General features: G+C 37.3%; 1 protein-coding gene across 28 annotated transcripts in view; it reads right to left on the minus strand.

Annotated features, from left to right (window-relative positions):
- The window catches only part of rbfox1 (RNA binding fox-1 homolog 1), a 334,608-nt gene that overhangs the window by 11,948 nt on the left and 305,977 nt on the right, over positions 1-16,683 (minus strand). For 25 of the 28 annotated variants that reach the window (XR_010911867.1, XM_067488484.1, XM_067488475.1 and 22 more), the window contains 4 exons: positions 16,151-16,204; positions 12,494-12,626; positions 8,811-8,850; positions 3,098-3,162 (listed from right to left, as the gene is read on the minus strand). Coding sequence is in view for 26 of the 28 variants with exons in the window: in XM_067488484.1 (XP_067344585.1) it covers positions 3,098-3,162; positions 8,811-8,850; positions 12,494-12,626; positions 16,151-16,204 (292 nt within the window). In the remaining 2 variants the exon portion in view is untranslated. The remainder of the gene's footprint in view (positions 1-3,097; positions 3,163-8,810; positions 8,851-12,493; positions 12,627-16,150; positions 16,205-16,683) is intronic. The other 3 variants (XR_010911868.1, XM_067488491.1, XM_067488490.1) reach the window with 1 other exon arrangement.

Here is a 16,683-nt window from a genome sequence, read left to right on the forward strand (position 1 = left end):
ATAGCTATGGTGTAGGTTGTGATTTGTGGTTTAAAGTCCACCTATTGATACCACCACTGCACCTGACTATCGTCCAACATGAGGCAAACATTAGTCACAGCAGAGCAACTTAACATACAAATCCACGTGAAGATCAACACTTGAGAAGAAGTACACTTGTACTAAACAGTCAAACCACATACTTAATAATGACAATTGAAAAGTTCAGAAATGAACACATTTTCTAATGCAAAATGGCAATTACTGGCTTTAGCCTTATGTACTCAGTAAATCTCTGTAGAATCTCATGCACGTGTGCTTGTGATCCTTCCTTCAGTAGTCAGCTGAAGAAAAGAATAACCACCAACAAATGTAGTTAACCACAGACATATATCTCTTCTTGTATGTTTCATGTCTCCATCTATCTTCCTATATTCTAATTTATTCTCTCCATTACCTTAACAGGTGGGAATATGAGGTGTGCTTTTTTTAATGTACAATTTTGATGGACTGGGCCTTGACAATCCACTATGGTGTGGGGGAGTCACTAGGGGGACATGAATGGTCATTATACTGACCCATATAAATTGTTGTCAGTCCTGATGTCATTCAACCCATTATGTTTTTCAGGAATGCTGGAGCCTATCCCAGCTGTTCTATCCCAAAATTATATTTGAAATGCAAATGCAAAAGAGCTGATGCAGGGTATCCTGACTTTCCATTTGATTAATGTGAATGACAAACATAAATCAGCAGTAGCAGTCATGCAATCAGCATCAGTGCCTCTGGAATTCATAGTTTTTTCATCTCTAAGTAAGAACAAAAACAGATGTAAACAGTCTTATTACGTCATGTCACATAAATTTATGTTCACATGTGCATAATGTATATGGCTTTATAAAGGCTAAGACCTTTGCTCTAACCAGCTTAACTTTGCCCAGTTGTCTCTTTTTACATTTCAATAAAACCTTCTAATTTGGCTTTCTCCCAATTCTGTCATGGCAATAAAGAGAGTGCCATCATTTACAAGCACGGTGGCTTCTTTTTAATTGAATCTACTCTATACTTAGAAAATAATTAGTTTAAATAATTTTGGCTTGTCTAGAGCTAAAAGCCCTCTATAGTAACTGTCCATCATGCTCTAGAAAAAGATGGATTTCTGCCATCCAGAAATAATTCAAACCAACAACTTTTGCATTGTCTCTTCAAGGACTGCCCCAGCGAAATGTGTTCCACAAATTGATTTGGCATGAGTTTTTATGGCAGTTACCCTTCCTGCCCCCCCCCCACACACACACATTTTTATCAGGGCTCAGTCACTATAGAAGATCTCATAGCATCATATCATCCCAGTAGACCACTTCGCTCTCAGAATGGAGGCCTACTTGTGGTTCCCAGAATTTCCAAAGGTAGAATGGGAGGTAGAGCCTTTAGCTATCAAGCTCCTCTCTTGTGGAACCAGCTCCCAGTTCAGATTCGGGACGCAGACACCATCTCTACTTTTAATTCTAGGCTTAAAACCTTCCTCTTAATAAAGCATATAGTTAGTTATAGTTATGCTGCCATAGGCTTAGACTGCTGGGGGACCCACCCCCCGATGCACTGAGCTCCTTTCCTCCTCTAGACCATCTCTCCTCTCCTCTCACCCCGCAATTGTCACCACTGTATGTCATTAACTCTGTGGGTTCTCTCCGTTAGTTGTCTTTGTCCTTCTCTGTCTCCCTCTCTCTGTCCCTTTCTGCAGGTGTCCCTGGCTTTGAAGCTGTGTGTCTTCCAGCGTGCAGCTACTGGTCCTACCAATCTGCCCAATGTTTTGTTGTTTCCTTTTTTTGCCAGGTTCTTTTCTGTCTCCCCTTTCCAGTCACCCCAACCGCTCGAAGCAGATGTCCTCTTACTTCCTTTCTTACTTCTAAACTCAGACAAAACTGAAGTCATAGTCTTTGGGCCCAAAAATCTCAGAAATATGATGTCCAACCATATTGTTACTCTAGATGGCATAAGTCTGGCCTCCAGTACTACTGCAAGGAACCTTGGAGTTATTTTTGACCAGGATTTGTCCTTTGCCTCACACATAAATACATTTTTCACACATAAATAAATTATTTATACGCTATATAAATAAAGTTGAATTGAGTTAAATTGAATTAATTGCAGCTTGATTACATTTTGTTTTAGCATAAGGAGGATATGTTGACAATTAATGTAAATGTCAAAATGCCAATATATTTTAGTTTTAAATCAAGTTTTACAGTCTTTTTAAACTGTTTCCTAGTAATTTTTAGGAACTTACAGCACTTGATTGGAGCAATGGAAAGACACTAGGGCATAGAGAGAGGAATCATTTTAGATACAACATGTTAATTTGTCTTTAAAGTAAGGCATGGTTTCTGACTTACCATAACCAAGGTGCTTTTATTTTCTAAACGTAATCATAAACTAGACCCTGGAGTCAGACTTGGGTCTGTGGTCTGACACTCCTGTGCTTTGTATGGGCACCATCCACCCCAACGACTGCCTTGCAACTTCTTTGTACATTATTCATTTAAAAAATATAGTACCTTGGAATTTAATCCAATCAAGGCATTTTTTATAGGAAAAGAATCACATTTGCAGTCCACAAGAACAGAATTTCGTAGAAGCAGGATTGCTTCATAGTAACAGTGGATGTTACCTATTTGTTGCTTTTCTTTTCTCATACGACACTCCACTCAACCTAACTGGTCACGCTATGTAAATAGTCACACATCCTGAGCCTGGCTCTTCTGCTAAAAGTAGCTTTATCATTACTAGCCAATTAACCACTACGTATCTACCACGTATCTCAGTGTTTTGTAAGAGCTAAATGGTTAATAGGCAATTAAAGAAATTAAGCTTTCTTGGGTGTGAAATCTGATATATTTACATGAATTAGATAACGTTTTGGAAATATGGGCTTAAAAAAACAAAATTATGAACAATGGACATGGACTACTTCATTTTAATTTGTGGAAGTAAACTTTGAACTATCTTGTAAAGTGTTAATTTGCAAAACATGGTACATGCAACTTTAGCTGGAAGTAAAATGTAACACCAGTGAATCTTGCACCTCTTAATGTGTCAGTGACAGTTTGTATCTTACCTGTCACTGTATGCAGCAGCTGTGGCAGCAGTAGGCTGGGCATATCTGTAGGCAGCGTAACCACCCTAAACACACACACACACACACACACAAGAGGTGACAGGAAATAAAGTAAATTTAGTCATATGGATACTCAGAACAGCTTTCTGCAGTTTTGCATGTCAGACTCTGACAATGAAACAGACATAAAACACAGGGCTGTAGCCATGACCTAAGAAATACCAAGGTCATAAGTCTTATTCTTCTAATGTTAATGTCATATTTTTGTTTTTTTTAACAAAGTTCTGTTCATCAACTCATATAAGAACGTTAATACATTGTAACTTATGCAACACAATGATTCATATTTTTGGTTCTCCCAATTTGTCTAACTGCTGTTTCAGTACCTTCTCCCATGAATACTTTCCAAAATAGCTATCAAGCTCCTCTATAGCCATACATCATGTGAAAAAACTAAATGCTTTGTTTGTCCCCTTGACTCCTGGAAAATTATTTATAAGCTAAAGACAGTGCAGTTCTTATGTTCAGGGGATTACACAATGATTACACAAAAATCAAATTATACATTTTATCAGCTCCACCTCTAATGAAAGATGTCTGTTGCCCTCACTGACTGCTCTATCAGTCAGTTAAGAAAACAAAGAAACATGATGTCAGCAACAGTTGTTTAAAGAGAAGGTGCTTAGGAACAAATCCCAGTTTATTTAAAATGAGACAACAACATTGTGAAGAAAATTACTTTTGAGCAGGTACAATGAAAGCATACAATGAATAATCATCTGGCAGAGCAAGATGAGTAGAACAAAGCTCAGTGGGTGCTTGCAAAAACATGAACTGTTAATGTACCTAAATAAGTACAACTGTAAGAAAGCTTTGCTTTGTCAGTAAGATGAGTTTGGTGAGACATTTCAACTCTCAATACTGTTTAACTTTATTTTTGTTCTCCTGTATTATTTAAAAGTTTAAATGTTTTTTTTCAAGAGCAATACAGCTTAACATGTTCTCGTCCCACAGCATCAGGTAATGATGTGTCAAATTGATGCTGCTTTTTTAACATTCTTATGGATATCAAAGTGACATCACAGGTTCACTTTGGCATTACAATTGGACGCTCCAGGAATGCACCATGGACACCATGGGAAAACTGCATTAGGGTTAGTAAAAACCGCTTCAGGGTGACTTTTCATTTAATGACAACAACGCCAAACCTACTTCCTTGTTATAGTAACCACGTGTCATGTTGTGTTACGATCATTATGTGCAATTGTCAAGTTCAAAACGTCTTGCACTAGAACTGAACACTGCTCACCTGTGTGAAATTACTGTGTTTTATTTAATTTTATATACTAAGTCATTTCTTTAAGTGTCATATATTGAAGGATTTCTGTTGTACTTCACAAACAAATCTGTGCATTGATCAACGATACAAATGAGTACCTTATCCATCAGCAAGTAATGCAAAAAGACTCGTCAAAATGGATGTTTTTTGATCCATTGGGAATGAGAACGGTCTGGCTTAACATAGTCACATACAAGCAACTATGTATATGCAGCATGTAGCAAAAAGCTGTGCAGCCATGTCAACACCATCATTACTGACATAGTAACACAGTTCATATGTTATACTATGTTCATACTTTACAGTCATTTCCTAACAATGACATAAAACTATAGTTTGGAGTCCAAGCTTAAGAGAGTGAGTGAATTCAAATGCCTAGGTGTCATTTCCTTTCCATCCATAATAACTTTTAATTTATCCAGTATTTTAATTTATATATAATGAAAAACACATTGAAACTTCATTAAAATTTAAACAGTTATGTTGCACCCACTGGGAAATACTGACCAGCTGCTTGGTTAACAGTTGTGCAGCCTGATGAGGAGTTTCTGCTGTTGCTTAAATGACTGTGTCATCTGCATACATTTAGCAGCCAGCATCCTTACAACTTTCAGCTAGATTATTTTATGATCTAGCTATTTGATGGCAGATTGCAAAGGCAAAATGGAGCACAGTGAAAACAGAAGGCAACACAACAAAGTTAAAATAAAAAGAATTTGCTTTTAATTTATTTTTATGTAAATTAACAAAAAATATATTTTTTCTTCACTTACTTTCTTATTTTTCCCCTTTTTTATGTAGATTACAGATCTCAGTCAAAGCTGACTTATTTTTCAAACCCCCAGATCTTTCCCCACGAAAAATAAATCTGAAACAAATATACATCAGAATTTTGCTAATGCATTAATACTGTCCCAATCAAGTTGAGGGGTAATTCATGAAGTCTGGTTTAAAATTATACTAATGCAAATGTTCAAGCAGAAAGACATACCCTTATTCTTTCTCTCTCCACCTCTACTTTCCATCTTAATCAGCTGATTGCGGGTATCTCCCTCTATTAATCAATCAGTTTCCACCATAGCCTCAAACAAACAAATCCTCTTATATCTGTCAAACAATCTGTTTCCTCTCGCTTCTGTCAGCTGGCAATCCTCTCTGGTGCAACCCTCTTCCATCCCATGCTCCTCCAATTCATCAGATCAGTGCTCTATGTGTCTTCCATCATGCTTCACCAGATACCTGCAAGCCTCTCATCTGCATCACCTCATAATTGCCTTTGTCCTCCATGAATCAGAATCCTTCCCTACAGTTGAACTAAGCCATCATGTTGCCCCCTCCTTTCTCACAAACCTTTGCCAGTGCATTAGACTCTAGCCTTTCTTGTTTCACTATCCTCATTGGCCTCATTATCTCTACACATCCACTATGAGTATCTAGTTTTAGAATGCTGAATTTACAATGGGCTATAAATGCCAAATCTTTTTTAGTCATGTACTCTTGGACAATAAATTTACAATTAAGCACTTCCAAATTACTATTCTTGTGTCTCTCCTGATTGAACTACAGTTACACGTGAACAGACATCCAAATTTTGTCACAGAAACTTTGTATTAATAGTTTGAGACAATTACAAGAATTCCATTAATTACAAGAATTACATGTTTTTTACTTATATGAAAATCATCATGTTGACACTTTCATTTAAGACCTTTGACAGTTCTCAGTGGGATTCAAACATTGCAGAAATATGCAATGACTATAATATATATATATATATATATATATATATATATATATATATATATATATATATATATATATATATATATATATATATATATATATATATATATATATATATATATATATATATATATATAGACACATGTCTTAACAAATGGTAAATGGTCTGCACTTATATAGCGCTTTTTCTACCTATTGGCAATCAAAGCGCTTTACACTGCTTCTTATTTACCCATTCACACTCACAATCACACACACATTCATACACCGATGGGGGAGCTGCTATGCAGCTGACCAACACTCACCGGGAGCAACTAAGTTGGGGTTCAGTGTCTTGCTCAAGGACACTTCGACATGTAACCAGAGGAGCCGGGGATTGAACCAACAACTGTGAGATTGGTGGACAACCGCTCTACACTGTATTGAATGTTCGCATTGCCAATAGCCTCAAACTGTTCTGTATATTTGAGTTGTCACAAAGGTCCCAGAGAGTTGGCTGTAAATGGCACATGGCATTAAGTTCTCAATGATGGCAGGTGACATCTCCTTAAATAAATTAAGGTTTGTTTCTACAATGGGCTACAGGGTATAACACGTCTGGGGGTTATCATGATAACATTACCTGTCCATTGTAATGTCACAAAACCATCAGAAACGCAACACACTCAAGATAATTTTTTAAAGACTGAAACCAAGGGAGTCGGCGCTGGCGCTGGAACAGCATAAATAGTTTGTACAGGACAAGAAAACAAGGGAGCAAAGATGAGATCATGCTTGTTGAGTATAAAACATGTGTGCATGAGATGTATTTTATTAAGCATTTAGGTCATGCATTGTCCATACATGAAGAAGTTTTAAGTTGGCATTCATGAGGAAACAGTAGCTAGTACTGTAGAAAAAAGTGTACACACTGTACCTCCAGTTTAATCTAGTTCGACTTACACTACGTCCACTTCTTGATATTTTATTGTATTTTCTTGATACCATTGTTCATTATGTAGGGGCATCAATCATCAACCTGCATGAGTGGGCATGTCTTATTTAATCAGTTTTTTGAATGAACTGAGTAAGACCATTTTGAAGGTAGCACTTTTGCAATAAACACAAACACCACATCAGTGGCTCCTGATCCCAGCGCTAATGAATATTAAATGTGATTTCAGCATGGCAGTCATTCCCTGTGGCATGGGCACAAGGGCTAATGGGGAGCCAAAAAGGTCGAGCAACTGTGTTCTTGGTGTTCTGGTGTTCCTGTAATCTGCCACACAGCATTAGTAAGGAAATAAACATTTAGACAATGGTGCAACACAGAGCATTCTTGATGTGTGTTGAAAAAAGTGATCTCAGTTTAAACTCAGGTTTTTATTTTGGAAGTTTAGTTTGTTTTTTGTTTTTTTAATTCATGACTCCATCTTGAATGGATTACAGTAACAAAAACTATGTTAAACCTAGTCAGAGATAGTAACAGGGTCTCATGCATGAACTACACGTATAAACAAATTTGCTCTTACAGTAACTGACACGCACAAGCAATTTTTTTGTACATTATATTTTTTTCCTTAGTTATGTATAAAATTCATAATATGGTCCACAGCTGTCATACATTTCATGAACATATGTTTCTTCATAGGGGCGAAGTTAAGTTGTTTAACTTACTTAATGTGAATTAATTCAGAGTTCAAATATGATACAGAAATTAATTTAATTGAAATATACTGCGTAGAACAAACTGCTAAACTGTCAGCATTATGGCTTAATGCTCACTATTGGCCACTAAACTGAGTGGATATTATATGGGACTAAAGACTCATTCATGTGTTTATTGTATCAAGAACTGTCTAATGGTTAAAAGTTCAATAATTCCTCCTCATAATTATTTCATATTTACTTCACAATCCCTGAAGAAAATCCCATATTTTGCCTCCTGCTTGAAAGGCTACATAAGGAGGAAAAAGATGGAAAGTGATATTTGTGGGATGGGTTGAACTTTTTTCAGAAGTGTCCCAGAAGCAGCTTCCATTAAAACAGACTAGGTGTGTATCTTCAGCGGAGCAGAGCAGAGAGCAGCTTCTGGGATGCTTCTGAAATGTGTTGTAGTGCACCTGGTTGAATCACAAGCATTGACTGGTGTGGCAGCGATCAGCTCCATCAACTGTGTCGGAAAAGAAACATGAGGCAGACATTCCTGGTGGAACTGTAGGGTCACAGGAAAAGTACAGCCACTTTGAGTCTGGTTCTGTTGGTTTCTTTCATTAGAGATTTTCTACTGCACTTCTCATGACCATAAGAAATAGGTCTCTGAGTGTACTAGTGTGGTTGGTTTAATGTGTGATCTGTTAATAGTGTGTGTGTGTGTATATATATATATATATATATATATATATACACACACACACACACACACACACTATTAACAGATATAAAGAGAGAGAGAGCGAGAGAGAGAGGTTGTGAATTGCAATTATAGCAGGCACAGTAAAACCAGTAAACTAATCTGTGTTCAGATTATTTTATTAAATATCAGCCATGAGTTAATAAAAGGTTTGGGGCCATGCATGTGCATAGCAAAATGGCAAAGACCATGGAGACGGCACTGTAACATGCTATGTCATACCAGTAAATAATACTTACATAAATATCTGCACCATAAAATCCATCCTGGTAAACAACACTGCAGAGGATGCAAACACAAAACAGACAAACATACACAATAAAACAAAAACATCCATATTAGTGCATGTTGACATGCAGGCACTGGCCTATAACCAACCCCCATCTCCACAATCCAATCAACAACCAAAATAACAGACAACAAATAAGTTGTAGGAGGGGCAGATGCTAAGGGGAAATACAGCAGGCACTCGCCTCTGCACTTTAATGGCTGGGAAAGAAGGCTGGAAAGGTCCAACATACACTCTCACTCACTTCAGTTAGACGTTTACTTCACCAATTTTTAACCTGGTTTCTATGGCTTTAGATGAAAAGCTCTGGAGCTCTGGAAAAGCAGGTTGACCATGAATACTCCATAGTATGAGCAACAAGATGAGATAATCTAAACTGATGGTTCCTTCAAGTGCTGTCACCTGGAGGCATTTTTTCAGCTAGTATATAGATTAGTAAAAGTCGAATTAAAGTAGATAGATATTTAAATATAAGGAAGTCAAAGAGAAGTTTAATTGCATTTATGTACATGTCCTACCCAAACTAGAACCAAAAGAAGCAAGTTTAAAATAAGTGAAGCCATGCTTTTTTCTGTTCTGCATCAGATTCTGAACTTTTTATATAAAATAGAAAATAGAGGATTTTAATAAAGGTTTATCATGATGCAAAGTACTGGAGGCAAAGAGAAAATTTCTTTTTTATTACTACTAAGTCCTGAAAGTGTTATGGAGGAGCTGTGGGCATGGATTACTATATCATGTATAGATGAGTTAATTCATGATCTCATTTTTTTTGGCATCAGACAGCTGCTTAAAAGATCTGTCTGTCCCTCACTTTGCAGCTCAAACGAAACCTCAAAATCAATACTTAATAGGAGTATTTATAAAATTGCATATTGTGACCAAGAGCATAAAAGATAAAGTTTAGGTTGGCTGAGGTGCACATCCACAAAGACCTAACTTAAGTACAAAACACTTTTGTATGTAAAGTTGGAATCTAACTACAATTTAACCTCTCTGTTCATCCCACAGCTGATGTAACAAAAGGAGAGTACCCAAATTAAAAATAGGCAATTTTACATATCTGGCACAGCAGTGGCAACTTTGTTCACCAATTAACCTAGTATGCATGTCTTTGGACTGTGAGAGGAAACCAGAGTATCTGGAGGAAACCCCTGCAAGCACAGGAAGACCATGCAAACTCCGAAGAGAAAGCTGCCAGGAGATTGAAAATGGGGACCTTCTAGCTTCTTCCCTGAAGTAGCAGATCAGTTTGTGAGTTGAAGCGCAATAAACTGGCTTTTACAACAAGACAATGATTCCAAGGGAATGTTTTGGACCGGCCTATAGAGTCCAGACCTGAACTAGCTACTTTAAGGGGCGATGACTTGTATATAGTATGGATCTAGTGCAATCTTGTGATCTGCTTTAAGTAAAATTAGGCATCAGGTGATCATATTACTAGTCTTTTGCACACATAGGAAAACATTGTAAAATAAGGTCCATTAAATAATAACTACAACAGAGATTAACACCACAACTACAACAAGTTAGGACACTATAATTCACTGAATGATGATTGATTTGACAAATTGGAGCTTCTAATGAGCACATTCCCAGGTTGCAGTTTGTTGCCAGTTTGAAAAATTTTGTAGATTACAGTTGAGTGCCTCCTGATGATTATCACTGTGTCAGAAATTTCAATATACAGGTCAGTTTTACTTAGGTAAATATTTTAGTGCCTATTATTGTTACTGAAACAGTGATTTCTGATTACTGTTTACATTACATTACTGAAAATGTTGATTTAAAAAGTGTGTGTGTGTGTGTGTGTGTGTGTGTGTGGGTGTGGGTGAGAGAGAGAGAGAGAGAGAGAGAGAGACAAAGAAAACATTTCTCATTTAGCTTCCAATAAAATGAGGAAAACACTGTTGAATTTAACATAAAGGGCATCTGTGAGAACAAAGCTTTCAATTTCACCAGCCATTGCATTGGTTTCACACCATTTATGCTTCCTCTGATAATCGATAACTTTACAAATGTTGATGCAGCCCAGAGAGCTCATTAAAATTATTGTGCAGAACAGCTACATGTGCATATTGGTTTATTGACACTACAGGCTCATGTCAGGGCCCCTGAAAGACCTGAAGGGACTTTTAATGAGCACACACACTAAGCAAACTTGTTTTTCTATCTATGTCTATCTATGTCACACCATTTATTTGGACCCGGCTCATCGCCACTCGAGACAGACAGTTTTAATAAAAATATATCACGGTTCACATTAATAATTCACCATCAGACTGCCACCAAGGCAATTAAGTGGTGCTGCAGCATTAATGAAAGTACAATCTGGAGCACATATCTCTTTGTCAAGACCATGCTGGAGTGTTCTCCCTGTCTTCTCTCTTCCCATCTGTTGTGAAGGTTCCTCTGCTGCTTCCTCTTTCTTCCATCACACAATACATACACATCTACTTTAAACTGTCTGTGTAACAGTAGATGGAGCATTCTTTGTTCCGGGCCATATATGTTTCCAAAATTACTAAACAGTATAACATATGAGAATATGTTATACTATAAGTTTATAGTAAAGTTGTCATCAGTCCATTATCTGTAACTGTTTATCCTTGTTCAGGGATGTAGGGGGTTGGAGCCTATCCAAACTGTCACTGGGTGAGAGACAGTGTCCAGGGCCAACACAGAGAGACATACAGAGACAGACAACCATTCACACCTACAGGCAATTTATAGTCACCAATTAACCAAACTTGTATGTCTTTGGACTGTGGGAGGAAAATGGAATACATGGAGGAAACCCTCACCCTTAAAATAATATTATTTACAGTTAAATTCGGGGTTGAATCCTAGCTCAATTTGTTTGGTTTTGTTCTCAATTAGCTTATTTTTATTATTTTATGAACTTAATATTTATCAGTAATTAACTGATGTTGATCAGTAATATTTAAAATTTCTTGGCAAACTATACATTTTTCTTTTCATGTTTGTTGTTTTATAATTTGCTATAACAAGCCAAGTTTAACATTTTCCTTTAACGGAAAACGGATTTTGGCCAGTTATTTAATCTAGTTACGATCTCATGTAGACATCACACCAAAGAAAGAGTCAGCAAAACTACACTTTAAGCTCTATGCACGGCTGATGTGCTAAACTAAAAAGACATAAATGTGGTTTTCCATTGTTTTAGATGCTAATTTAGTAATCTTGCTATGTTCTGTCTGCAAGGGCCATACCCTTTATGCACTAAATTTCCAATATTTGCAAAACTTCTATTCTTGTTCTCAGAGGATCAAGCCATTAAGGGTTACCCAGAGCTGCTGCTTGGAATGGAAGATGCTTCTTTTTTGTTTGTTCTAAAATGTTCTAAAGTCTAAATCCCTTTCCTCTACTAACACAGCCTCACTCAACGACAACACAATACGTGCAAAAGGACATGTCTTGGAGCATGCCTGTTGGTTGATTCAACATGCTGTGGAAGGGGAGGAGTGTGTTATTGCTGTGAGGCGAGGCTGGCATGCATCGCTCTGCTGACTCTGAGCACAGGGATTCACGACTGGACGTTGAAAAAGAGAAACAGAAAAGGAGAAACCAATGAGGAATAAGGACAAGAGCAGAAAAGAAAAGGATGCTTACCCTCCGTAAGCTGGGATGTGAGGAGGTGGAGCAGCTGCCCTGAATGTGTTGTATACAGTCCGTCCTCGACCTCGTAGGTGGGCTCCTCTGTATGCTGCTGCTGCACTGGCTGCTGGGTAGGGAAAACCTGGTACTGGAGACAGAGAAACAAAAATGAAACAAAAACCTTCCCCATTGTCACAAATTACAATGCAAATAATCAAATTATTTTTTGGGTAGTGTCACTGTATGGTATAGCACAAAGATCTGTGCAACTGTTAACATTAGCATTTAGGTCCTGGAGATAAAGAAATGAAGGAAGAATTAAGCAAGGCTGGCAGTAAAGTGGAGCTATTGCAGTGGTATTGTTATTAGCTTATCATTAATCTTAATGGGGGGGCGACTGACACAAAGCTTTATTTGAGAGCTGGGGTGAGTGAAGGTTGAGAAGGAGATCGAGGTGCCATTTCCAACTCTAATTATACATCTCTTCAAAAAGGAGATCTAATAAAATGCTAATAGAAACACTGAATCATTCATTGACCTGATGAAAAATGGAAGGTTTGAGTCAAAGGATAAGAGTTTCTCAAAGGGAGAGAAGGAGAGGAGTGAGGATGGTAATTGTTCCTATTCATCTTTTGTCACCTTGATTTTAGAGCTGAGTGGCCTGGCGACCCTTGAAGTCACATTGATGACTCTTCCCGAGTCTACTTCACTCTGCTGTCTATATGGGAAGTCCAACACGTTCTCATGCCGCAGCATCAGACAATGACACTTCTTTAGGTGTCAAATTGCACCCTTGACATATCTAACTGACGCCAAAAGTACCCTTTGGCATTACTATTGGATGCTCCAGGGGCACCAGGATTTGACCATGGGAACAACGGTGTCTAGTTTTGATGCTACAGGTACACTTGACATTTTATTGATGGTTTTTTATATATATATACATAAATTGCTTTAGGATTAGGGAAAACAAATTCAGGGTAAGGTTATATTACAATATAAATTACACAATAACAAAACGCAACATACAGTGGCAATGGCACACCTGTACTTCCGTACTATAGTAACCACGTCCGGTAGGGTGTGTACTGATCATTAAAGCGCACATCTTCCACCAGAGTTGAACCCCAGTCTAATCTAGGAAAGTTCTGTATCTTGACTTTGTAAATTTGTAAACCTAGTCATTCCTTTGGGCATCAAATATTGAAGGGGTTTCCACTGTACTACCTCGAAAGCTCAGAGCTTTGATCACTGACGCATCAGCATGTAATGCAGAAGGGACTAGACAAAGCAACAGTTCCATGCCTCTGGAATGATAACAGGCTGGAAAGCCATACTTGTTATGATTGAGAACAATGTAGGATTCAGTAGGACTTAAACCACTGAACCATGTTAGTACATACAGTATAGTGTACTAACACTTAGCAGGCCCTTTTTAGAAGCCAACTGCTTCTCCAACTCTTCAGTGCAGAGTGCTTCCCAGAGCCAGTACTGGTGAAACCTCTGCACCTTGTCCCCTGTAAAATACACCAAGATCATCTGTAAAATATGTTGCATGCTGTTGAAAAAAAGGGGACTCAATAAAAGACAAACATCCAGCTCTATATGGACTATATAAGGAAAAACAAAAGCACGACTTGTAACATGACAAATAAGCTAATCCAAATCTGGTAAGCCACCCAGAACAAACTATAAAGATTAATAACATGCGCCACACGTACAGTCACACTGGGGATCAAAGAGTAAAAATATTGTTTTGAGCAGTTACTGTAAATTAAAAACATGTTTTACAGTTTCAAATATCCAGACGTTTTCATTGAGTATAGAAAAAGGTGATGCACTTTTAATGAGTTTAATTCATTTACTTGTAGGAAAGTCTTATAAGGGACTGTTCATTATCTAAAGCAGGGCAATTTGTCCTAATGTCCTAACAGATAATTAAAGAGAACTATGAAGTGTATTGTTGTCACTTAAATAACTAATCCAAATATACTATGTTGGATGGATAAAACTTTGACTTACCCATTTGTTTTCAGCTAATGGATTTGAATGACTCCAAAGGATTCAGAGGATGAACCTGCTGCCCCTCCACCTCATTGCTCATTGCTACCATAATTGAAAAAAAAGCTGTCTCTCTCTCTCTATCCCATTCTGTAGGTGTACCAAACTTTGAACTTTGTTCAGCTACTGGTCCTACCAATCTGCCCAATGTTTTGCTATTGCTTCTTATTGCTCTTCTTTTCTTTTCTCTCACCACTTTCCACTCACCCCAACCGGTCAAGGCAGATGGCCGCCCACCCTGAGCCTGGTTCTGTCAGAGAGTTTATCCAATAAAAGTTTTCTCCACCATCGCCTCAGTGCTTTCTCAGGGAGGATTTGTTGGGTTTTTACTACAAATCTGTATAGTCTTGAATTTACTATGTAAAGTGCCTTGAGATTATTTTGCTGTGAATTAATGCTATATAAATAAAACTGAAATGAATTCTTTCACAAACTAAATGAAAACACTATAACATTGTGTTTGGAATATGAAGCATAATCTCTCATAACTCTAAATCCAGTTCAATGTCCGGTGTATATCACTTACATGAAAGCTGTGTCACTTCAAGAAGAGAACTTTCTGTCTCTAAACTTTTCTGTGAAAACACATTGTAATTTTAACCAGATAGACCTGCACATGTGTTACCATTAATGTGTATTCATATTGACTGTGATGTCACAACCACAAAATAATGATCTTAACTAGTATCCCCTGAATATCTCATTTGTTATTACATACATTTTACTTGTTTGCTTGTATGAAGAAAATGTGAATATGTGTATAAATTACTTTAACACAAGAATATTTAAAAATTGAGACTTCATTGCACAGGTCTTGATCTACTCATCTCTCCTGAACCAATTAACCGCAATACCAGGTCCTGGCCTCCTGAATGGCTGAAGGAATCTATTAATAATTTAATTAGCATGATTTACTAAAAAACAAAAACAACAACAACAAAAAGCTGGTGAAAAGCTTGTTAAATCCATGCACATGTGTACATGCACACAAAAACACACATGCCCCAATAGCATTTTGGATACTCGAAAGGTTAGACAAAGGTAAATCAATACAAGGCCATTTTGTAATTAAAAGAACCTAAGCATGAATTGAAAGTATTGATTTAAATTTACAAAATATATTTCATACCTTTTAATGCCCTTGCAGAACAATTGGACAATTAAATGTTATTCTCTCTTGTCCTTTACTTTCCTTCACTCATCATCTCATCTGCCACACTTTTATCTGTCTTTGGTGTCCTTATCACAAAATCCAGGAATTTTTCACACTAATGGTCATAGTTAATGACAGGGCGGGGGGTTGGGCAGTGGTCAAGGATGGATTCTGGGACACATTGCTGGCTATCTTGTGACCGGCAGGTACGTGGTGGTAGAAGATGTTGTTTGAAAGCATTTAAAATTTTGACTATCTGTTGCTGTATTTGTGCAACTCAGCATAAAACTCAGGCCATAAACAGACTTTGCCTGGTTGCATGTTACATGGGAGAAACACAGAGAAAGGAGAGGTGGCAAAGATTCAAATGAAAGGTGGATGGTGAGGAGAAGAAAGAGGATGAGTAAAACAAATGACAAAGGAGATGGGGTCTAATGGACAATAAGACATCCTCCTACCTGCATAGAATTCTGGGCTATAGACAGCGCTGACCACTGGATTTAACTTCCAGCCTGAAACAAGACAGAGAACAGACAAAGAAACAAGGAAGAAGATAAGAAGACAGAACATGAAAGAGTGTTTTTATTGTGGTTAGTTTATGCCCACAATTGACTGAACTTAAATCTACCTGAATGTATTCATCCAAATTATCACATGCTGACGAAAAAAAAATTTACATATATTTTAATGGCTGTTATGCTTGTCATGATTACATTTTTGTTATGGCATGTCAACAAATCAATTTTATGCAAATATATAGAAAAATTGTTTCTGGCAACACTAAATATTCACAAAATTAACCAAAAAAATTAAACCAACATAAGATGCACTGAAGATCTTGGACCAACACGCTTTCTGTATTTTTGGTCACACATGTAATAACATTGGGCGCCATTTTCAAAAGCTTTGCAACACATAACAGAATCATGTCAAAGCAATTGCCATCCACTTATCAATCAGGAGAACAGCAATGGCAATGGCTTCGACATGA

Source organism: Channa argus, chromosome 20 (genome assembly GCF_033026475.1).
Source record: "Channa argus isolate prfri chromosome 20, Channa argus male v1.0, whole genome shotgun sequence".
Taxonomy (NCBI): domain Eukaryota; kingdom Metazoa; phylum Chordata; class Actinopteri; order Anabantiformes; family Channidae; genus Channa; species Channa argus.